This window comes from Pan troglodytes, chromosome 19 (genome assembly GCF_028858775.2).
Source record: "Pan troglodytes isolate AG18354 chromosome 19, NHGRI_mPanTro3-v2.0_pri, whole genome shotgun sequence".
Classification (NCBI taxonomy): domain Eukaryota; kingdom Metazoa; phylum Chordata; class Mammalia; order Primates; family Hominidae; genus Pan; species Pan troglodytes.
Genome location: NC_072417.2, coordinates 34838519 through 34863993, shown reverse-complemented (window position 1 = coordinate 34863993; position 25475 = coordinate 34838519). Strand labels below are relative to the sequence as shown.

At 39.3% G+C, this 25475-nt stretch overlaps 1 protein-coding gene across 14 annotated transcripts in view; it reads right to left on the bottom strand.

Moving 5' to 3' along the window:
• Positions 1 to 25475, bottom strand: part of MYO1D (myosin ID) — a 382937-nt gene that overhangs the window by 233596 nt on the left and 123866 nt on the right. For 6 of the 14 annotated variants that reach the window (XM_063798726.1, XM_063798723.1, XM_063798725.1 and 3 more), the window contains exons 12-15: positions 22350 to 22420; positions 18639 to 18713; positions 11691 to 11823; positions 1028 to 1048 (exon numbers count right to left, since the gene is read on the bottom strand). In XM_063798726.1, coding sequence (XP_063654796.1) covers positions 1028 to 1048; positions 11691 to 11823; positions 18639 to 18713; positions 22350 to 22420 — 300 coding nt within the window. Of the gene's footprint in view, positions 1 to 1027; positions 1049 to 10071; positions 10277 to 11690; positions 11824 to 18638; positions 18714 to 18949; positions 19118 to 22349; positions 22421 to 25475 lie in introns of those variants that run through there. The other 8 variants (XR_001710866.3, XM_511404.8, XM_016932012.4 and 5 more) reach the window with 3 other exon arrangements.

The window sequence follows — 25475 nt, the reverse complement described above, 5'->3', positions numbered from 1 at the left end:
TCTAAATAGATATATATTATATCTATATCATCTAATAGCTATAATAGCTATAATAGATATAGATATTAGATAATATAGATATAAATAGCTATAGGTAATATAGATACAGATAATATAGATATAACATCTATATCTAATATAATAAATATATTTATATCTAAATAGATATAATAATGTCTTACTGGCTTTAAAAGTGTATATGCATGTTATTTTGGTATATAATTAAAATACATGACCAAATATATTTTGGTATATAATTAAAATACATGCATGTTATTTTGGTATATAATTAAAATACATGACCAAAATAGCATACAAGTTAGGAGGAAGGTAAATGGAATTAAATTGGCCTTGTACTTTCTAGGAAGGAGGCAAAAGTACCAAATAACATTAGATTTTTATATTCAAGAATGATATTGCAATAAGTCAAGTAACCACTATAACAGTATTTAAGTAAATCTTCCAAAATAATAAAGAGAATAAATAAAATGATAAAAAATACTTGCAACACCAGTGGAGGGGAAAGAGTATGATCTTAGGTCTAACTAAACATTTTGACTCAGAATACTCATAGGCCACATTTGGCAGCAATCTCTTCAAAAGGCCAAGAACACGGTTTGCTAGCAGGTAGCGTCAGTGTCCTTGGAGCAGTCCACACAGCAGTCAAGTGACAGCTTAGGTGTAAGGAGATGAGATCCACATTGGACATGTGTGCGAGGTGAACTTGGCTTAAAAGCCTCATGCCCCACAGGACCAAATATCTCTTAGAACAGCTCAGAAGACATAGCTTCAAGGGTCCAGCAAAGGACAGACCTAATACAAGAGTCACTAAGCTCAGGCAAACCCAAAGTATATCAAACCCACCAGACATCATTCTCCCAAGACAGATGCAATTTACTGACAGGGATAATTCTGACCATAAGTAATGTTGTTAAGTGATACATGTCTTACTAGGTTGCCAGAGGAACAGAGCTAGAAATTTAACTGAGGTTAAGCTGTCAAGGGGAAGGAATAAAGTTTTGTTTACCTTTCTCCCACAATAATCAATCTAAAAGAAATACAGAAAAAAAGAAAATAAATACAGAAGAGTCAAATAGAAGCATTAACAAGATGCCTGATTTAAATGCAACACACACTATATTAAAAGTAAATGAACTAAATGATTTATTCAAAAGACAAAAATTGTCAGACTGGATTAAAAATATCAAAGCTAACTATATGCTACTTATGAGAGACACACTTGAAACATAAGGATATAGAAAGATTGAAAGTAAAAGGATGAAAAAGATATACCATGCAAACTCTAGCCAAAAGAAAAGCTGGCATAGCTATATTATTCATGCAAAGCAGATTTCAAGGCAAAAAGCAATATGGAAATAGAGATGTTTCATAATGATAAATGACTCAAACACCAGGAAGATATAACAGTTCTAACTTGAATGAGCCTAACAAATTCTCTAAATATTTACACAAAAAATCAAAGGTACAATGAGGACAAGTAGATAAATTCAGAATCAAGGCAGAGTTTAAAACACCTTTCAATGTTTACAAAACAAAGAAGTCAGGAAGAAAATAGAAAAGTTGAACAATATTATTAGCAAACTTGACCTAATGGACTTGTATAGAATATTGAATGCAATTTTTTTTTTTTTTTTGAGACAGTCTCACACCGTCACCCAGGCTGGAGTGCAATGGCGTGATCTCAGCTCACTGCAACCTCGGACTCCTAGGTTCACATGATTCTCCTGCCTCAGCCTCCCGAATAGCTGGGATTACAGGTGCACACCACCATGCCTGGCTAATTTTTTGTACTTTTAGTAGAGACAGGGTTTCACTATGTTGGCCAGGCTGGTCTTGAACTCCCGATCTTGTGATCTGCCCACCTTGGACTCCCAAAGTGCTGGGATTACAGGTGTGAGCCACCGCGCCCGGCTGCAAATTATTTTTTAAAGACAAACAAAACATATACATAAAGCAAATTTAGCAAATTTCTAAAAATTGAAACCACACAGAGTATGTCTTCTGATGAAATAAGACTAAGCTAGAAATCAAGAGCAAAAAGATGAGAAAATCCTATATGTTGAAAATTAAGAAAAATACTTCTGAACAACTAAACCTTAGGTCAAAAAGGAAATTACAATGTGATTTGGAAAACATTTTGGACTGAATAATGTATAAAATCATGTAGGCAACGCAATCTTATAAGGCATCATATGAAGAGTATTAATATAACTTTATTAACCAGAAAACAGTTGAATGGAATATTACCAGTACTGAGTGATTACGCATAGGAAGTGGCAATATTGGATGAGACACTAACAACCAACTAAGACATGGGGGGAAGCCCTTTCATCCTGTTTAGTGATATAAAAGTCTTTGGATAAGGAATCTAGTGGGAATACTTTCTCTATATTTAATCAGCATTCTGTCTCAATTTATAAATGACGCCTCCTCTCTCATTTATAAATATCCAGACTGACTCAGCCTAAGAAATCCTAAATTTGGCAAATTCAGAGTGTCTTATAAAGGTTAAACTGCAAAAGTTAATAGTGATCTTATTCTCTTGAACTTTTTCACCTGTCTCTCCCTATATATTTTACAGGAAAAAAAACACCATTTGTGAAAGTACACCAATCAGTATATAGATTAGCTAGACTACACTATCTAAATATACCTCTATTTAACTTGCTTTGAACACTGTCAAATAGTCATAGCAAATTCAAGTTCATTTAATAATTTACTGACAATCTGTTTTAGTACCTTATTAGGTATTAATACATAAAATTAACAAAACCCATTCTCTAGATTCAAAAGATTTACAATCTGGGTGGGGACACAAGTCATGACCTGAAGGCACTATGGACTCTGTGAAAGTGAGGAGCCAGGGACGTCTACTTCTGGTAATGGAGGACTAGGTAATACTTATCAATCTTCCTGATGAAGTTACTAAAAAAAAAGTGCTAGACAAAATATGGGGAAAAGGTTTTGGTAAGTGCATCTCGGAGCTAATAAGACAGTGAGGAAAGACCTGGCCAAAATCCGAAAACTAAAATCAAGTTGAGTGAGCCTACATCTCATGGTTGTTTTTGTCTTAGAAGCTACTGTTGACATGGAAAAGACAGTCATAAGGCTGAACATAGCTTCTGGCTCTCATGGGACTTGGGTACCAAAGTTAGAATCTGGGGTCTTGGATGAGGGACTGTAGTTTGGTCTGGAATCCTGAATAGCTAAACCAGGGAGATAAAGGTGAATGGACGACAGCCCAACACTGAGCTACTACAGGCCCTGAAATGGGATAAAGGTGATCCCAGACTGTCGAACTGATATAAACTTTCAGTTGTTCTATTTCCTTATGGGTGTCACTAATAAATAGCATATATCTGGATTCTTTTTCTTCAATCTGAATTGGTTTTTATCCATTTACATTCAATGTAATTACTAATATATTTATATTTGTTTCTACCAAATATCCAGCTTTCCCATGTTCTTTTGTTTCTTCTTTTTTATGTTTTTGTTTTGGGGGCAGTGAGGATTCTTTGTTTTTATTCTGTTTTTTTTTTTTTCCTTCTCTACTAGTTTGGAATTTATAACCTCTATTTTCTACTATTTTCAATGATTATGTTAGAAAATTTTCACATGTATTTTTAACTCATCAGAGTTGAACGTTAAACAATATTTTTATTATTTTTTTCTGAACTAAGGACCTTAAACACTGGAATTACAATTACCTGCTCTTCTAATTGATATGCAATTGTTACTGTGATAACTCTAATCTGTATTTTCCATTCCACAAAATATTATTTTACAGAGTTCATTTACATGCATCTACGTATTTACCAATTCTTTGCTCTTCTTTTCTTTTTGCATTTCAGAGTTTCATTTAGTATACTCTTCCTATTGTCTGATGAATATCTTTTAGAATCTCCTTAAGTGAGGTTGATAAACTCTCTGTTTTTGGTTTTTGTTTTTCAGAAAGATTCTTTATTGTGCCTTTGTTCTGGAAAAAATGTATTCCCTGGGTATAGAATTTTGGTTTACGTTTATTTTCTCAGCCTAACTGTCATACTTTTGAATCTAATCTGTCTTTTCTCTGGCTGCTTTTAAGATATTTTCTTTGTCTTTAATGTTCTAGGATTTTACTAGGTGTCTATATGCAGATTTCTTTTAATTTTTCCAACTTCAGATTCATTGGGCTTCCTGATTCTGTTAAGTCCTTCAATATTCTTGAAATTCTCAGGAATATTTCTTCAAATATTGTTCTATCCATTTTCTCTTCTATAACTCTGATAAGATACATGTTTGACCACTTTATTTTCTCTTCCACGTGTCTTTTTTTTTTTTTTTTTTTTTTTCAGAGACAGTCTTGCTCTGTCGCCCAGGCAGGAGTGCAGTGGCACAATTTTGGCTCACTGCAACCTCTGCCTCCCAGGTTCAAGCGATTCTCCTTCCTCAGCCTTCTGAGTAGCTGGGATTACATGTGCATGCCACCACACCCAGCTAATTTTTTTGTATTTTTAGTAGAGACAGGGTTTCACCGTGTTAGCCAGAATGGTCTTGATCTCCTGACCTTGTGATCTGCTCGCCTCGGCCTCCCAAAGTGCTGGGATTACAGGCGTGAGCCAGCAGCCCCCATGTGTCTTAATGTTTCTTTTATATGTTTCATTTCTTAGTCTAAGAGGAATTCTGGATAATCCTTCAGTTCTTATTTTCATTTCACTACTTTCTCTTCAGCTTTATGTAAACTGATGTTAAACCTATCCATTGAATTTTTAATTTTAATTACTTAGTTTTTATTTCTATCAATTGTCTAGTTGCTTGTTCTCTCTCATTTTCAGGCCTTTCATTTCTTGATGTATATTAAGCATTCTCATATTCCCTTTCTGATCATTTCTGTATCAGAAGTTTTCATGAGTCTGAACCTGCTGTTTGTTGTTTAGTTTGCCTTTTACTTACAGTATCTTGTAGTGATTCTTTACTGTGAGCAAATTTTCCTTAGAGCTTTGTGGAAATTCTTTAAGGTCTGGTATTGGTGGCCCATCTGGAGCAGCTGCTGCCATGATGCTGGCTGCAGTGGGGGAGGTACATCTGGGGTTGTGTGCTCCGTGGAGCTGGCAGTAGCCAGGAACAGGTGGAAGCCCTGCCCCCTTCCAAGTTGGCTGGGTGGGATCATTGCGCTTCCTGGGCGCAGCTGTGGCCGCCCAGCTACGGTGCAGGACCCAGGCATCCCTGTGCTCTTGGGGGCTGGGAGCAGGCAGGAGCCCCAACCTCCTGGGTGAAGCCATAACCGCCCAGCCATGGCTGTAGACCTGGGTACCTCTGCACTCCTGGGAACATGGGAAGCTCCCCTGCCCCTGTTGGCTTGGATGTGCTGCTCCCAACGTCTGGCCTCTCCCTGGTCTTGGCGCCCACTCTGATTTCAGAGCAAAGTTGAGGCTGAGCCTGGGCACTGTTGCAACCCAGCTGGGTATGCGCACACTTGGGGCAGTGCTGACATGCCAGCCCCCTGCTACCTTGGCCCCCTTCAGACTTTGGATGCCGAAGAGCACAGCGGAAGGCCAACGGGGTGCTGAGGGCAGCTTGGTGTGGGCCTGGAGGCACCCCTTGGCACGAACAGTCTGGACTCTGTGGGCGCTGTGGATGGCAGGTTAATGGTGGCAGGAGGCAGACAGGTGCCTGGGCAGAAAGGGGTGGGTCGCTGGTGAAATCCCACCTTTGGGCCAGACTGCCAGTTCCATGGTCCAGAGTGAGAACTTATAGTGCTTTTTCCAGGCCTGCCTATAGACCAATCAGCACACACTTCCCCTCCTCCGAAGCCCATAAAAACCCCAGACTCAGCCAGACTCAGGCAGACAATGGGATAACCTGCCTGTGGAGAGGAGCTACCCACCATGGGTCTCCTCTCTGCTGAGAGCTGAGCAGATGATGGGACGACCTGCCTGCAGAGAGGAGCTAGCTTCATACTGCTGGTCTCCTCTATGCTGAGAGATGAGTAGACAATGGGAGGACCTGACTGCAGAGAGGAGCTACCCACTGAGAGTCTCTTCTGAGCTGTTCAGTCACCCAATAAAGCACCTCTTTGCCTTGCTCACCCTCTATTTGTATGCATACCTCATTCTTCCTGGACACAGGACAACAACTCAGAATCCACTGAATGGCAGGGCTAAAAGAGCTGTAACACAAACAGGGCTGAAACATGCCCTTTGCTTGCCACGTTGTGGGTGACGAGGAGTGAAGAGAGAAGGAGAAGAGCTGTGGCCCTTCAGGGAGCCCAGACCTAGGAGCTCCCCAAGCCAGGGCTGATATACTCTCTTTGGGGCTCTGCAGTTCCTGGTATTTCCAAGCTTCTGGGCACCACTGCATTCCCCAGTGCCAGCCATGGAAGCTGCTTGCAGTATGCCTGGTCCAGCCACAGCCTCACAAGGAACCAGTGTCTGTGCCGGCACCTGGAGCTGCCTGCCCTGCTGCAGCCTGTGTGCTTGGCTGTGTGCAGTGGCTGGACCTTATGCTCGCTCATTCACACTCCCCTTGCCATTCTGTGCCTGGCTCACCCTTGGCAGGTGTGGAATCCAGGCTGGTAGGGCAAGCTGAGTGCAGCCTGCAAGGCTGAGTAGGTGGAACAAGCCTGGCAGGCTTGAGGAAAACTCAGGCAAAGGCACCACCAGGCACAAAGGTTTCTGGCGAGAAAAGTGACACTCCAAGGATTCTGTGACAGTATGAAGATAGTTTCCTAAGGAAAACAGTTTTACTTGCTTTTTTCAGATGCCTGGGGCAATTATAAGACCTGGACCACCTTTAATCAAATTGTCAGTCTGAGGCTTTTTCAAGCTACCCAGCTAGTATGAGTTTGGGTTGCAAACCACCTAAAAGCTCACTTATGATTATAAATTCCCAAGAGAGATTCACACCCCCTCCACCCATGGCTGAGTGCCAAGGACCAAGACAGGCAGTTTTCCTTACTGATAATGGGGAATTACTTCTAGTTCACTCTACATGTAGCCCTTTAAAGACTCACCATTGTGTGTGTGTGTGCACAGAATTCCTTATTAGATACCCTACTTTGGGCAGGCCCTGGGCTTCACTTCAAAGACCCAGCCTTGAATAACTATATGCAAAGTTACCCACTTCAACAAATCCCCACAGGGTGAGGGGCAGCTTTAGGGGTTTTTTCCTTCACTCAGTTAACTTCTGTATTCACTCAGCTCCTGGCTTGTATATTTCTTACTTTTCGTTAGTTCATGGCTAGATTCAAGATGTTGATTTTTATATTTTATCTAACATTTTAGTTGTTTTCAGTTGGCTTTAGTGGGCACCTCATTCACCATGTTGCCAGAAAATGCATTATTCATATATTTTTGAGGTCTTTACATCTATGTTTCTAAGTTAAATTGATCTCTAATTTTATTTTCTCATATTAAGCTTGTATTAAGGTAATATTAATCTCATTAAATGAGTTGAGTAGTTGCCTCTCTTCTTCCCACCCTCCAAAACAGTTTCCATATGATAGGGATTAATGGCTCCACAAAGGTTTTATAAAACTGATTTGTAAAACCATCTAGATCTGATGTCCTTGGCAACGTTGGGAAAAGGTGGATTTATCATCAGTTATTCGGATTCTTTAAGGTTACTGATATATTCAGGTTGCCCTTTTCTTCTTGAATTAATTTTGATAACTTTTTTTTTCTAGAAAACCATCTACATTTTCAAATTCATTGGCATATAGTTATCCATAATATTCTGATACTTTAAAAAAATCTCCATAATGTCTGCACAGTAATAGCCCTTTTTTTGTTCATAATTTTTTAATTTATCAGCTTTATTAGAGGTCTTATTGATTACTTTTTTGTTCCATTACTTTAAAGTTTTACTATTTTAAAAAATATTTTCTTACTTCTTTCTTCAGGTTTTCTTTGGAGTTCCTTTTCTGGCTTCTTAAGTTGCGCTTAGCTCATTAACTTTTCAGTCTTTCTTGTTATTTTACAAAGGCATAACAAATGGATCACTTTAGCAGTATTCTATAAATTCTGACAAATTTTTTGTCATGCACTTCCTAACATTTTGTAATTTCCATTGTGATTTCTTCTTCAAACTATGACCTGTTTAGGAGTAGTTTTAAAGTTCCAAAACATATTACATTTTTTTAATGCTGATTTTTATTTTACTTGCTTTGAAGATGAAAACTGTATCTGTATATGCACTTCTTCAAAATAGCTGAGATGGCTGAGCATGGTGGCTCACATCTGTAATCCCAGCGCTTTAGGAGGCCGAGGTGGGTGGACGACCTGAGATCAGGAGTTCAAGACCAACCTGGTCAACATGGTGAAACCCCATCTGTACTAAAAATACAAAAAAAAAAAAAATTTAGCCGGGTGTGGTGGCACACACCTGTAATCCCAGCTACTCAGGAGGCTGAGGTGTGAGAATTGCTTGAACCCAGGAGGCAGAGAGGTTGCAGTGAGCTGAGATCGCACCATGGCACTCCAACCTGGGCAACAAAGCAAGATTCCATCTGAACACACACACACACACACACACACACACACACACACACACACACGAACCCAAAATGGTTTCCTTTGTCATCTATTATGTGGTCAATTCTTGTAAATGTTCCATGTATACTTTATTTTATTATTTTTTTGAGATGGAGTCTCGCTCTGTTGCCCAGGCTGGAATGCATTGGCACCATCTTGCTCACTGCTATCTCCACCACCTGGGTTCAAGTGATTCTCCTGCCTCAGCCTCCCGAGTAGCTGGGACAACAGGCCACCATGCCCAGCTAATTTTTGTATTTTTATTAGAGACAGGGTTTCACTATGCTGGACAGGCTGGTCTTGAACTCTTGACCTCAAGTGATCCTCCCACCTTGGCCTCCCAAAGTGCTGGGATTACAGGTGTAAGCCACCATGTCTGGCCTCGATGTATACTTTAAAGGCATATGTATTTCCTATTCTCTGGGTACGGGGTTCCTTTGATCTATTAGATAAAGTTTAAATTTGGTTTTCAAAGCTTCTGCATTCTCACTAACATTTTTGTCTGCTTCATCTATCATTTATCTTTCTGACAGCACTGGTTTAAAATCTCCCACTATGATGGTGGACTTGTCAATTTTTCCTTTAAAATTTTTCAGGTTTTTTTTTTTCTTTATAGAATTTACAAGAAGCATGGGTATGTTGTTGGGTACCATGTTAGTTCAACATGGCTTGCCTTGGATAATTTTGATATCACTAGTTTATCTGTATTAATACTTGCTTTCTTAAATTCTATGTTCTTTCGCATGAATGTTGCTTTTAACCGTTTTTGGTGAGAGGTGGCTTGATATCTTTCTACGTCTTTGTTTTTGAGCTTTCTGCATAGTGTTATTTATGTGTGTCTCCTCTAAGGAGCATATAGCTGGATTTTCCACCTATCTAGTCTGCTTAGTCTATTTACATTATGATGAATACCAATTATTTAGATTTATTTCTATCATATTATTTTGTTCTAAATGCAACTCTTTTTTTTTTCTGCTGTCCTCTAGAACCCCTCAGTCTGGCTTTACCTTCTTGCCTTCTATTGTACTGATAAGTTGTCTATATTCTTCTGCTTATCTCTGCTCCCTCTCTTCTCCCCTGACCTCCATACACACATGGATTGGGAAGCTGTAGCAGAGATTGCTAGGCTAGTTCCCTACTTTATGTCCAGTATCTTTTTCTTACTTTAAAACAGAATTCTTATTGCTAGCTGAGTGCACTGCTGACCAGAATGAAAATGTCCTTCCCAGCTTCCCTGACAACTCTATATAGCAAATGGGGTGTAGCTAAAGTGTGTCAAACTTCCAGGAAGTCTCTTTAAAAAGAAGGAAGTTCCAGCTGCCATCATGGACCAGGAGGTTCGGTGCCAAGCACTAGGATGGTAGAGCGGAAGGACAGAAAGAACTTGGGTCTCTAATAACTTTGGAGCTGCCATACCAGTCCTGGGATGCCTTCTTCTACACTTCATTTATAGGAGAGAGTAATAAATGTCTCTCTTATTTAAGCTACTAATTCAGGGATCTGTTTTATTAGAAGTTGAATGCAATTTCTGATACAGAAATTATAGAAGGTTCTAGAATTTTTATTTCTTTATATGGCACATTAACTACCAAGTTTAGAAAACAAAACAATTCTTTTTCTAGTTAATTGACTAACTGTAGTTAACTGAATACTTAAAAGTCTTTCATGAAATTCAGTGTTCAACTGTTTGTTGTGTCCTGTGTCTTCCTTCCAGGTTCACTTTTCTTCTTGCTGGATGAAGCAGGCTGCAGTTGACATGCAAAGAAAAGCTGAGATACAAGAGTGAAGAGTCCTAACGGCATTCCAGCCTCCAGTGCCAGTGTCCTTACCCCTGCCTTTCTGGAGGTTTGATTATATAAGCCAACAAATTGTGCTCATATGCGGTCACTTGAGGCCAAAGAATCCTGACAAAAGGAGATAGAAAGCGACCGCACAGATGTGTTCCTGTGGCATTTGCCTAATTTATCTATAGTGAAGTAACCAGAAACAGTATGGATTCAAATTCTTAGAGAGGAAGTTGATTTTTTAAAAAAAGATAACGAAGAAGAAACTACATAGGAGAAGCACCAGAAGAGAAAGATAAAAATGAAGAAACTAAAAATAACATGGCTCAGAATGCTGCCTAATTTATCAAACTTGCCAACAGCAGCAGTTAGGGGTAGAAATATGTTCTTTAAGGGAAAAAACAGACAAAAGTTATCAAATAGTATTAGTCCTTAAAGAAACAATAAAAAACACAAATAATTGTCAATAATACATCTTTTTTTTTTTTTTTTTTTTTTTGAGACAAGGTCCTGCTCTGTCACCCAGACTGGAGTGTAGTGGTGTGATCTTGGCTCACTGCAACCTCTGCCTCCCAGGCTCAAGCGATCCTCCCACCTTAGCCTCCAGAGTAGCTGGGACCACAGGCATGTGCCACCATGCCTGGCTAATTTTGTGACTTTTTGTAGAGGAGGCCTCATTATATTGCCCAGGCTGGTCTCCAGTGATCCTCCCACCTCAGCCTCCTGAGTAGCTGGGACTGTGGGTGCATGCCACCATGCCTGTCTAATTTTTTAACTTTTTGTAGAAAAGAGGTCTCACTATATTGTCCAGGCTGGTCTCAAGTGATCCTCCCGCCTTGGCCTCCCAAAGTGCTGGGATTACAGGCATAAGCCACAACACCCAGGCCAATACATCTTTATATTTCAATTATTTAAAACAGCCTAAGGACAATACTTGCATCCTAAATTTCCTCTTAAAACTCTCTGGCCACTTTGTACTCAAACACAATATATAAATGGTACATTTTACAACTTAATTCAAGACTTTACTTATTTATTTTGGCCAGGTCCTGTTTCCAGCACAGCGCTAAAGTTCCTTTTGCTGGGCATGCTGTGCCTTATATATTTTTCAAATCCAAGATTTTTCCCTTGACCATGACAGTAGAATAAAAAGCTCAAATTCAAGACAGATACTAATCTAGGACACAAACAATCATTCCACTGAGGTGAGATTTTTTAAAATGCAGGAATAAAAATTCTATTATAACATTCACTTTATACATATTCTTCAATCTACATATGATTACCTAAAAAGCAAATCATATATACATTCTTTATAATACATCAAGAGGAAATCTATGAGTTAAAATGGATATTTAGAAAAGAAAATAATTACCTTTGATGCAAGGTTGTCTACTAGAGCAATCATAGAATTCTTAAACAAGGTAGCAGCAGTCAGAGGTCGCTTGGTCACCTCTGTAATGCTCAGTTTGCCTTCAGGCCACATATTCTTGAGCACAGGATTTGAACTGAGAAGCACAGAAAAAACAATTCAAATGTCACATTCAAATAAGCTGGATAAAAACTGATAAGCAATTCTGCTGAAATGTATCCTGAGAATCATAATTGGACTACAGATTCAACTCACAAGGCCTAATTAGAAAGATGATTCCATCCAGAAAATTATGCTACAAGAATAATGACTGATACTGCAATGCAAATTGAGATGTTTTTCCAAACTATAGCATATTTTAAAAATTATTTAAACTTCTTTAAAGTGACATCCTTATTATACCTACCTAGGACCCTCAAATGGTCAATATGGCTCTTACAATACATATATAAAACAAATTCATTTTTGTGATGGTTAGAAAATGAGGACAAACCACTAGTAGAAAAATGATCCTCAATGTCACAGCAGAAAACATAAAAGTGGCAATATCTTTGAATTAAAGCAAATAATTTATATATTAATAGAACAGGTAACACTACAGAAAGCCTGCTCTTTAAAAAAAAACACAGGTAGGAATATAAAATAACCATTTTTATATTGTCCCTAGTAAATCCCTTTACTACAGTTCAAATTGTGAACAAATTTGTAGGTAGCATTGGCAGTTACAATATTTTATTGATGTGACATTAGGACGGTTGCAATCCAATTCTAAAAATGCATTTCAGGCCAATTTTCAGGTTAAAATTGTATATTCATAATTTTGCTCTGTGGAGATATTTTTAAAAACGTGTAGTGATCTCAACTGTCATTTTTCTTCTGGTTTCATTTTGGGTGCTTTTGATGTTATTAAAGCAGTTGGAACTCAAAATGTTGCTTGCTTCCTAGAAACTTTTATCAGAAAAAAACTTTTCTTAAAAAATTGGGGGTTGAGCAACCCAAATGTCCATCGATGATAGACTGGATTAAGAAAATGTGGCACATATACACCATGGAATACTATGCAGCCATAAAAAAGGATGAGTTCATGTCCTTTGTAGGAACATGGATGAAGCTGGAAACCATCATTCTTAGCAAACTATCGCAAGGACAAAAAACCAAACATCACATGTTCTCACTCATAGGTGGGAATTGAACAATGAGAACACTTGGACAGAGGAAGGGGAACATCACACACCAGGGCCTGTCATGGGGTGGGGGGAGGGGGAGAGATAGCATTAGGAGATATACCTAATGTAAATGACGAGTTAATGGGTGCAGCACACCAACATGGCACATGTATACATATGTAACAAACCTGCACGCTGTGCACATGTACCCTAGAACTAAAAGTATAATAAAAAAAAGTAGGGGTTGAGAAGAGAAAATAATTAACATTAGCATTCATTGCTAATTGCTCTTACTACTGCTAACATTTTACCCACTTTTTTTCCCTCATATAAAATTTTAAAAATTGAGTTGGATCCCCAAAGCACTCAGAATATTTCTGTATGTAGGTGCTCAAAATAATAGCTGCAAGATGAAAGAGCAGATGAGCGTAGAGCGAAGAAGATAAATGGTAATGTGTGGATTGACTGGGTCTGTGAACACAGACAGAGCAACACTCCCAGCCCCCACCATCACCAGCAAGCAGTGCCAACTACTGTCAAAGTGGCTACAAAATGCTGCAATAACCTGTGGCTTATGAACCCAGTTTCATTACTTTCTAGTCCTATTCCATAATTTTCCATTTGTACACTTATATCAAAATGACTACATAGATGTATATTGTTTTTCCTTAACTTTTTCATTCTTATCTTTAGCACAGAAATAATTTAAGGCAACGTTCTCAACTTACAGTGCACATGGTGCCTGAATGCCATTTTAACATTTACTGAATAGAATTTTCAGAAAGTAGAAAATTGCACTTTGTGTACTTTGAAAATTCTGACACATGTTAAAAGACTGTGTCTTTTAGTCACTGGTGTTTGGTCTATGCAGTTTCTACTCCAAATTCTTTGTCTACCTTACTCACTGTTGGCCATATTTGGAGACTATTCCTGTACTACACTGTAAAGGTTGGAAATGAAGGAAATAAGATAATACGTTAAATAGCAGAATTGATACAAAATGAATCCAAACAGTTGTAGGGAGTCATTTTAAAGAGAAAGAACTTTCAGGCCAAGTCATGACTGTAATATTTTTGTTTTTCTGAGACAGGGTCTCACTCTGTCACCTAGGCTGGAGTGCAGTGGTGAGATGATAGCTCACTGCAGCCTCGACCTTCCAGGCTCAAGTGATACTCCACTTCAATCTCCCAAGTAGCTGGGACTACAGGCACATGCCACCATGCCTGGCTAACTTTTTAATTTTTTGTAGAATGGTCTCCCTATGTTGTCCAGGCTGGTCTCAAACTCCTGGGCTCAAGCGATTCTCCCACCTCAGCCTCCCAAAGTGCTGGGATTACAGGTGTCAGCCACCATGCCCAGCCTGAATGTAATATTAACAAAACAGTTTTCAACATATTTTAAATACCAGAACCCTTATCTTAAAAGGGAAGCTCCTCCAGAGACCCAGTATGTATAATAGGTAAGGCAGATCTCATCTGGCTAACAAGACAGCAGTAAAGAGTAAAAGTTTGTGCACTTGGAATGCAAAATGCTTGCTCCCTTCCTCCCTCCATTTACACAGACACACACAGACACAGACACACACATACATGCATGCATACATGTGTGTATATTATCAAGGTCTACAGAACTAGAATCCAAGGAACATTGCTTAAATATAATTATATTGCTGGGTGTAGTGGTGCATGCCTGTACCCCCAGTTACTGGGGAGGCAGAGTTGGGAGAATCACTTGAGCCCAGGAGTTCAGGGTTACAGTGAGCTATGATCACATCACTGTGCTCCAGGCTGGGCGACTGGGATACCACTTCTAAAAAAAAAAAAAAAAGAAAGAAAAGAAAAATCATTATATTAACATATACAAAGAAAAAAATGGATTCAAATTTTGGAAGGTTATTAGCCATGGAAGCATCAAATAGTGTCCAGAGATGAAGGTGGCTCATTCCAATACCATCTAGGAGGATGGTTTTATACAAAAAAAAAAAAAGTCAAGACTTCCCATCTCACGGGCAAGGCCTTTCCTATTATGGAATATACACAATATGCTGCATTTAATAGACTTTCAATCTTTCACCCCTTTGGCAAAACTATTCCTATTGTGAAATGGATTCATCTTAGCCTGATGCCTTTATTTGTTGGGTTTATCTAAGTTCCTTTGTTCTGATTCTGTGCTTACCAGGCAACTAAGCATTCTGGATTCCATGGGTAATAATGAATCAGAGTTCTCACTGCTATTTGACTTCCCAAGCAGGTTTTCCAATAGGGAAAAACAGCCTGTTACATGAACACAATTACAGTTGGCTCTCCATATCCATGGCTTCCACATTCAACATATACCATGGATAGAAAATATTTTTCACTTTGGGAGGCCAAGGCGGGCAGATCACGAGGTCAGGAGATCGAGACCATCCTGGCTAACACGGTGAAACCCCGTCTCTACTAAAAATACAAAAAATTAGCCGGGCGTGGTGGTGGGCGCCTGTAGTCCCAGCTACTCAGGAGGCTGAGGCAGGAGAATGGCGTGAACCCGGGAGGCGGAGCTTGCAGTGAGCCGAGCCGTGCCACTGCACTACAGCCTGGGCGACAGAGTGAGACTCCGTCTCAAAAAAAAAAAATAAAGTAAATTAAAAAAAAATTTTTTTTTAAAGATGGTTGTGCCTGTGCTAGACATGTACAGACTTTTTTGAGGGGTCATTATTCTCTAAACAATACAACAACTATTTACATAGCACTTACATTTCAGTAGGTTTTATAAGTAATCTAGACATGATTTAAAGTATCTGGGAGGATGTGTGTAGGTTATATGTAAATACTACACCATTTTATATAAGGGACTTGAACATGTATGGATTTTGGTATCTTCAGTGGAGGAGGGTACCAGATGGAATTAATCCCCCATGGATACTTCGGGACAACTGTATTCCATTCCATGTTACTGTTAGATTTTCCACTAGAAATAAATCCACATGCTGTTTGGTTTCTACACTGGCCTGGAGAGCCTGGGCTATATTAGTTCACCACTGAAAGGTGAAGCTGTTCTCAGCAGCTGAACCTCCGGGCCATGGTACATTCACAAAGTTAACAAACATCACCTCGTGCAGCCTCTTGGTACAGAGACTGGCAACATACCCTGATGGTACTACTGGCCAAATAAGGCTGTTTTTTCTAAGTTGAGCTTTTAACATTTTCTGCACAGAGAAATGCTGGACTCTGTCACTTGTCCCTCAAAATGAATGTACCTTACCTGATAAATTAAGCATTGAAATTCCCTTCTGAAAGTCCCTTTTCCCCATGCCCAGTTCTTCCAAGGATCCTCTCTCACATTCCTGTCTCTGTAACTTTCTACTGATGATAGTGCCATCATTAATCTTGGTGGCTTCAACATCCACACAGATGAATCATTTGATAACAATTCTTGAAAGAACAGTTTAAACACAATGTCTCTATATTCTCATTTCCTGTATTCCCTTGAGCTCACATCAATGAGATATTTGTCTTCAATGCTACATGGAAACCAGTGTTGTCAAGAGTCCCACTGACCTTGGCGTTAGCAAATCCAATGGTCAATCTTGGTCCTCTCATCACTCCTGCTTTTGACAAGATTTGATGTAGTGTATCGTTTTTTTCTTCTTTAAACATTTTTTCTTGGCTTGGCCTCTGTGACACCAGATTCCTTGTTTACTTCCTTCCTCACTGGCATGCTCTCAGTTTCCTTTGCTAGTTCCTCTTTCCTCGTTTGTCTCTACATGTTACAGTGTCTCAGGAATTAGTCTTTTTAACCTCTTCTCTTTTTAAATCTACGCTCACTCCCTAGATACTCTCATCTAGTCTATGGCTTTAAATACAATCAATACACTGATGACTGTGAATTTATATCTCTAGCCCCACCTTTCCCCTGAGATCCAGATGCATAGTTGCAATTGCTGATTTGGCACTTTTAATTGGGTATCCAAAATGCACTTTAGACATAACATATCCAAAACAAAACTCTTAATTTCCCTGAACCAATTAGCGTTTCCTCTTGTCTTCTCCTATCAGGCTCAGGTATCACCTTTGATTTCTGTCTTCCTCTCACACCACACATTGTCTCTACCAGCAAATCTTGTCAACTCTACTTTCAAAATATCACCCAATCTGACCCCTTTTCATTATCTCCGTCACTACCACCCAGGCCTCAGCCTGCATTATTATTATTATTGTTATTATTATTATTATTTTGAGACAGAGTCTCACTCTGTCGCCCAGGCTGGAGTGCAGTGGCGCGATCTCGGCTCACTGCAAGCTCCGCCTCCCAGGTTCATGCCATTCTCCTGCCTCAGCCTCCTGAGTAGCTGGGACTACAGGCACTCACCGCCACACCCGGCTAAGTTTTTCATATTTTTAGTAGAGACGGGGTTTCACCATGTTAGCCAGGATGGTTTCAATCTCCTGACCTCGTGATCTGCCCGCCTCAGGCTCCCAAAGTGCTGGGATTACAGGTGTGAGCCACTGCACCCAGCCTCAGCCTGCATTATTAAAATCGCCTCCTTTACTGTCTATTTCCATGCTTGTCCCTTACTGTGTGCATTTTACATAGTAGTAGCAGCAGTGATATCTTTAAAACATAAATCACATCACATCACATCATAAATTCCAACGCTTCCCTTCATACTTTCTTCTTATGTGGACTCAGGCTCTTTATGATCCAGGCTCTACCTACCTTTCTAAAGTCACTCTTTCCATCCCTCATTCTGTTTTCAGCCACAATGGCCTTGCTGTCAATACACTCAAGCTCATTCCCACCTTGTGGCCTTGGTACTAGCTTTTCTCTCTGCCTGGAATGCTCTTCCTCCAGCATGGCTCCCTCCTTCACTTAATTCAGGTCTCTGCTGAAATGTCACCTCTATAAGAGGCCTTTTCTGACTACCCTATCTATAATTCCTTCCCAGCCCCTCCTCATCTGTACCCTTCAATCTGTTACCTTATTTTTCTGCACAGCACTTGTCACAAACTGAAAGTTGTTTCCTTGTTTATTAACTGTCACCTTTACTAGACTATAATCTCCATAAGGCCAGGGACTTTGCCTACATTTTTTCACAGCTGTATCCCAGAACATAGAAGAAAGTGTGCCTCAAAGATACTCAATACATTTTTGATAATCTACTGAGCAACTGACTAAGCAGACTTAACAAATGAGTGAATACAGTTCTTTAACCCATAGAAAGATGACCAGGAATCCTCTTTCTTCTTCATGGACCTTCTTTTTAAAGTATCCATACTGGATTTAAACTTGTTATCATTTGCCTAGTTTTATTTTGCCGTAACTTTTCCACATTTTGTTGGTTTGTGAGAAGATTCTGTCTGCTCAGTCACTATCAGGGCTCACTGACACTAGATGCCACTCTGATATCAGAGCGGTCTCTTATTTGGGGGTGAAGACACTACAATGGGAATCTGAGTATGCAAAACTTCTAGCTGGGCCAGATGTCATCTGACACTTCTTCATCACACCGGCCCGGCCTGAGGACTGCTGAGTATACTGGTAGGGGATGCTGGAAGGCTGGCAGCAGTGAGCACAGAAGCTGAGGCAACCCAAGGGAAATCAAAGCAAATCATATTATTAGCAGGTCCCTGCCCAAAATTTATAGATTTTATCATCAAGTTAGTTATATGCTATTTATTAAGTCTGATAAAGCAGAACAAGAAAATGTGCCAGAAACTCTTAAAATTGCATATAAATATAACCATGTGCATATATTACATATGTCAATGAGCTTAATCTAGAGTTAATAAAATTTCAATCTTACCTGTTATACATAAGGCGCTTGAAATCTTGAAATAAAGTATCTTTATTTTTGTCAATAAAACCAATGACAGAATAGCTAACAGGGAAAAATCACAGAAAACATGTATTATTTACCAAGCAAGAGCCACATTTAAGTTTTTCCAGGAGGCAACAAGCCTTTCCACTGTTAATTATGCAATCAATAATCTAAAAGCTGATATTGTTCATCTTGTTCTGTATTAAAGGATACCAAATTTACCTACTAAATAGAAGGGAATTTTCATCAGTACTATTATGATTAAGATGATAATTCCCTACTGGTTTATTGCTTACCTCAAGAAGATGACTTTTTAAAAGATAGCTGTATTTATCATCCAGCATTCCTAAGATAAAAGCAAAACAGCAACATACAGGAACTAACAGTCTCATCCGTAGGGAGGTCAAGTGACTTGCCTAAGGTTCACTCAATGTTGAGGGTAGGATAAAAGAATCCAAGAAGAACTGCAAAGGATGGTAATAATTGGATAAGCAGAGGAGAAAAAGGCAGGCAGATCACACAGGGAAACAGATCAAATGGAGTGACGAAAGCAGGCACATGCATGGTGCTCTGGAGAGAGAATGAGGAGGCCAGTATAGATTGTTTGGAAGGGAGATGAGTAAGGTCTTGAAAGTCCAGCTAAGATTGCAGTTGTTGAGAAGAGTAGGAATAGAACTGTACTACTCCAGTGACTGGCATGGACTCTAGGAGGAGTGAATTCATTTTTGGGGTTATAAAAGTAATTGACGACTCTGGGTGACTAAGGCAGAGGCTAGGAGATTAAGCAAATAGGAACTTTAGACACAGCTTCACCTTACAGTTCTGCTCTCGTGCCTGTTTTCTCCCTTGACAATCAGATCAGTATAGGCAATTCTCAGATCTCTAACCTGGATTCCTTGCCTTACATATTTAATCCTGCAAGAAAGTTCCTTCAGGCTGTGCTGCCCATGGGTACTTCAAGGTTACCATACCCAAAATTATTTCCTTGCCTGCCCTGACCTAGGTCTTCTTAATACTTTCAAGTCACTTTTGACTGAACCTTTGTGATTTGATCTCAAGCTACTCTTCCAGATAGTTCTACTTCTCTGTGCTACAAAAAAGGATACACTCCAATCAGATGGACCTAGTTGCTATTTCCTGAATATTTTGTAGCACCCTTCCCACTTCTTCCTATAAGAATAATTCCTAGCATTCAAAGACCAGCATCAGCCTTCCTGGGTTTATCACACAAACCTGGAAGTATTTCCTTACTCTAAATTCCAAATGAGTAATTGCTATTACTCATATGGCAATTATTTTAGACCACTGTTACTGTATACATGTATATAAATGTTTATGTGTATATATGCGTGTTTACATGTGTATAAATAAGAACACACACAACCATACATATATGTATATACGTATGTATCTTACATGGCAAACTCTTTGTGGGCAGAGACCATACCTTATGAAGTATTGAGCACATAGAAGATACTCAGTAAAAATCCAGAAAAGGATTGAAGAGTTTAAGAAGAGGAAGTCTGAAGCATTGAATATCCCTCAAAAGGGTTAGTTGAAGTTCTAGACTAGGAGTCTAGAAACCTAGTTATTGTCTCAGTTCTTCTGTAAATTTGCTATGTGGCATTGCGTAAGAACTTTACTCATTCTGCATAAGTTTCTTCATCTGTAAAACGAAGTGGCTGGTCTAGGTCATCTCTAAGGCCTCTATCCAGCTCTGCATTTGCGTCATTCTGAGTGGTATGAAAGTACCCTGTAAGTGAGGCTTGGATTTTTAGTGGGAGATATTTGTATAGTACTGGATCTTCCCTCTTCAGTATTATGGAACCTGGGAACAGGACCAGAAAAAGTGGAAAATGGTGCCATTCCATCACTAATGGTTAGTTTGACAGATGGTGTGATAATTTTGAGCCATATTATTTTATGGTCCTAGAATTTTAATTTAAATCAGGAACAGCTATTAAAATTTCTTCAAACATCTTTTCGGCATTTATAGAGAAGATCATTTACCTTTTTTTGTTTAATCTCTTCCTGCAATGCATTACATGTAAAGAATTCCTAATGTAAAAACTAAGAAAAAGAGTTCTAAAAGATGAGGAGCAGTGTTCAGTGGACAGTAAAGGCATAATAAATATAGTAGGCTAAGAAATGCAGCCCCAACAAAAGTTTCACATCAAATTCCCTGGAACCTGGGAATGTTACCTTATATCATAAAATATGTGATTAATGATCTTGAGAGGAGAAGCTCGTCCTACATTATTCAGATGGGCCCTACATACCATATCAAATGTCACTTTAAAATAGAGGCAGAGCGGCCAGGCTCGGTGGCTCATGACTGTAATCCTAGCACTTTGGGAGGCCAAGGCGGGCAGATCAATTGAGGTCAGGAGTTCGAAACCAGCCTGGCCAACATGGTGAAACCCCATCTCCACTAAAAATACAAAAATTAGCCAGGCATGGTGGTATGCGCCTGTAATCCCAGCTACTCAGGAGGCTGAGACAGGAGACTTGCTTGGGCCTGGGAGGCGGAGGTTGCAGTGAGCTGAGATCGCACCACTGCACTCCAGCCTGGGTGACAGAGCGAGACTCCATCTCAAAAAAAAGAAAAAAAAAAAAGATAGACACAGAGGGACAGTTAACACAGACACACAAAGAGGAGGGCAATGTGACTGGAGTGATGCAGCTACAAGCCAAGGAATGTCCAGTGCTACTAGAAGCTGGAAAAAGGAACAGACTCCTCTCTACAGGAACCTCCAGAGAGAGTGTGGCCCTGCTGACATCTTGATTTTGAACTTTTGAACTCCAGAACTGTGAAAGAGTAAGTTTTTGTTGACTTAAGCCACCGATTGTGGTTAATTTGTTACAGCAGCCCTTGGAACCTAATGTACTAAGGTAGTTATAATTTTTAGTTATACTTTCTGATCAATTTCTACTTTATTGTATTGTTAATAAAAATACGGCTAGTAAGAGTTTTACTTTTTAAAATAATATTTGGAAAATAATGTAGCAAAAATTGTTTTTGCTTATGCAGTTACCCAACTATTTGCAGATCTTCATGTACAGGAGTTATTCTCACCTAGGGGCCTTTTTATGCCTACTGTTTCTTCTACTTGGAAAGCTTTCCCTTTTCTCTCCCCTCTTCCTAATTCATTCCCCTGACTAACCCTCTTTTACTTTTAGGACTCAATTTGGATACCACTTCCTCCAGCAAGACCTCTCTATACCCCTCTCAGTGGGTTAATTATTCCTACTCACTGCTCCTATAATGCCTGTGCTTCTCTAGTTTAACTGTTTCCATTCTTCATTATAGTGACCTTTGATGGACGTACATGCCTATACTCTTCACTAAACTGTTGGTTCTTTAGGGCAAAGACCATCTTATCCATCTTTCTATCCCAGTTCTTAATATACTTCCATGATTTATTGACCCGCCAGCTGATTCTTACTGAACACGAACTATGCCAGGAACTGTATGAAATGTACATGGGCAAGTAGTGTGTGCTCAATAAATGGTTGAAAAGCAAGGAATGAATGAAGCTATGCCATTTTTAAGTTGAACAAATTAAAATATATTGACATATCAAATGACCAAAACATGCAAATGAATATAAAAAACCAATTTACATTTTTCCTGGTTGTATTTTCTAAAGTGAGGCGGCATGCAAATCATGGTAGGTACTAAGGTAAGATACTCACACTACATCGCCTGCATAATGTCGAATTCGAAAATCTCGATCAAACTCCAGAATTTTGTCTGAGGCACAGAGCTAAGAAATCAAGAAGGATATTATTTTGAAAACAGACATTTTTGCTTTGCTAAAAATATATTCCAGCTTAATATGAAATGATGATAATATCACAAATTATGACATCACATTGTGTGGGGCTTGATTTAAAAATATGGCTTATGTATTATAAAGACTAAACTTTCACTAGAAATCCACACAGCTAGACTACATTTCCTGACCACTCTTACAGCTGGATATGGCCAAGTAACCAAGTTCTGGGCAATGGAGGTAAAGTGTGGCTGTTCTAGGCCCAAACTGGTGAAAAGTGAATGATTCCCCTCTGTGCTTTCTTCTCTCCTCCCACTAGTTGGATGCAGAGGGTAGTCCCTAAGGCATGGAATAGTCAGAAGATAGAGGAAGTTTGGGTCCCTGAGAGAGACATAGACTTCTACTATCTTATGACACTTTAATCTTGGCTACAGCCTAGGCATGGTGGCTCAGGCCTGTAATCCCAGCACTTTGGGAGGCTGAGGCAGGCAGATTGCTTGAGCCCAGTAGTTCAAGACCAGCCTGGGCAACATGGTGAAACCCTGTCTCTACTAAAAATACAAAAATTAGGCGTGGTGGTATGCATCTGTAGTCCCACCTAGTCGGGAGGCTGAGATGGGAGAATCACCTGACCATGGAAGGCAGAGACTGCAGTGAGCCAAGATTGGGCCACTGTACTCCAGCCTGGGCAATACAGCGAGACCCTGTCTCAAAAACCAAACCAAACCAAACAAAATTTAGCTACTATCTTCATGCAGTCCAGCCTACCCTGACTGATAGAGTTTCTTTCTCCTCCTTAAGGAGGACCATACTGAAGGAGGACTTAAGGAGGACCATACTGAAGGCTTACTAGTTGTTAGGCATATACATCTTATTCAGTCCTCAATGCTGACATATAATCTGACAACAATGCTGACAACAATCTCTCTGTTACACACATGGAAACTGAGGTTCAAAGAGGTTAAGCAATTGGCCCAAGATCACATAGCTAGTAAGTGGTACCCCTGGAAAGGACTCCTGGAATCGAATGTAACATCTGTGCTCTCTTATGTACACGGAGGCCTGGCTCATCTGTCTGCTAAGCTGAGACTCCAGTTCAGGACTATCATTTCACAGAAGATAAAGCTTCTGCAGCTCCTTTTCTCCCTGAAGAGGAATAGTTTATGGGAAGGCAGTTTTTACATGGCTGTGGAGGTCTCTATGACTTCATACAATCTTCCTTGTTACAGTAGCATCTAGACTTCTTTGTCTGCCCTGTTAAGAATCACTTGGAATCTTATAGTTTCTTAAGCAGACATAGTCTAGGAGAGTCCACAAAAGTTTCCCTGGGGAGGCCAGGCGTGGTGGCTCACGTCTGTAATCCCAGCACTTTGGGAAGCCGAGGCGGGCGGATTCCGAGGTCAGGAGATTGAGACCATCCTGGCAAGCACAGTAAAACCCCGTCTCTATTAAAAAAATTAAAAAAAATTAGCCGGGCGTGGTGGCAGGCGCCTGTAGTCCCAGCTACTCGGGAGGCTGAGGCGGGAGAATAGCATGAACCTGGGAGGCAGAGCTTGTAGTGAGCCGAGATCATGCCACTGCACTCCAGCCTGGGCAACAAGAGCAAGACTCTGTCTCAATAAATAAATACATAAATAAATTTTCCTAGGGAAATATACAAAAACCACTTAGGTTCTAATGTTCGATAACAAATAATCTCAACCTGAAAGGTGTATTCTATTAATTTGACACGTGAATAATTACAGGAAATTAGAGTCAGACCTCCACGGTTCAAATCTTGCCTCTACCATCTATTCACTCTGACTTCTTTAATAATTACTTATCTCAGAGAGTTGTTCTGAGGATTAAATGAACTATTGAGAACAAAGCATCTACCATACAGAGAGGTCTCCAAAATACTTAATTCCCCTTTTCTGCTCTCTCTCTTATTAACCCCTTTTACAAACCGTTTTATTTATAAAACCCCTTAAGGAAAAGGACCCAAGAGATGTCTACACTAATGGAACATTCTTACATTTGGATACTGCAAAGTTGCAACTGATCTGAACACAGGAGGTTTTAGATTTTTCTTTATTTTTTTGGTAATAGCAGTTATGTATTTATCATTTAACTTTTTATATTAATAATTTAAATAATAATTTTATGCTTTATTGGATTATTTGCCTGTCTCTCCATGGTAACTTTAATGCGGAAGAAGCAATGTAGTCCCTAAATGAAATAACTGTTACAAGACAGAAACCTCTAATTTAACATGCCAATAAGTCTAGCTAATCAGTAACCCGTAGCAAATGATGATATCCAGCTCAACACACAGAATAGCATATGTAATAAACAGTTCACAGTGATTAAAATATTTTGATAGTTTGATCATTTCTTCATTAGGTAAAAATCTCAAAGAAGAACACATTTTAAAAATCTCTATCTCAAAGAAATAAAAGGTATTCAAACTGGAAAACAGAAGTCAAATAATTCCTGTTCACTGATAACATGATCTAATACCTAGAAAACCCTAAAGACTCTTCCAAAAGACTCCTAGACTTGATAAGCAACTTCAATAAAGTTTCAGGATATAAAATCAATGTACAAAAATAAATAAGCATTTCTATACACGACTGATAATACTGAAGCTAAGAACCAAATCAAGAACTCAATCCCATTTACAATATCCACAAACACTCACACAAAAGAAAACCCTAGGAATATATTTAAACAGGGAAGTGAAAGATCTCTACAAGGAGAACTACAAAACACTGACGAAAGAAGTCATAGATGACACACAAAAAATGGAAAAACATACAATGCTCATGGATTGGAAGAATTAATGTCATTAAAATGCCCATACTGACCAAAGCAATCTAAAAATTCAATGCAATTCCTATCAAATTACCAATGTCATTTTTCACAGAATTAGAAAAACAATCCTAAAGTTCATATAGAACCAAAAAACAGCCCAAATAGCCAAAGCAATTCTAAGCAAAAAGAACAAAACCGGAGGCATCACATTACCCTGTCTTCAAAATTATACTACAAGGCTATTGTAACCAAG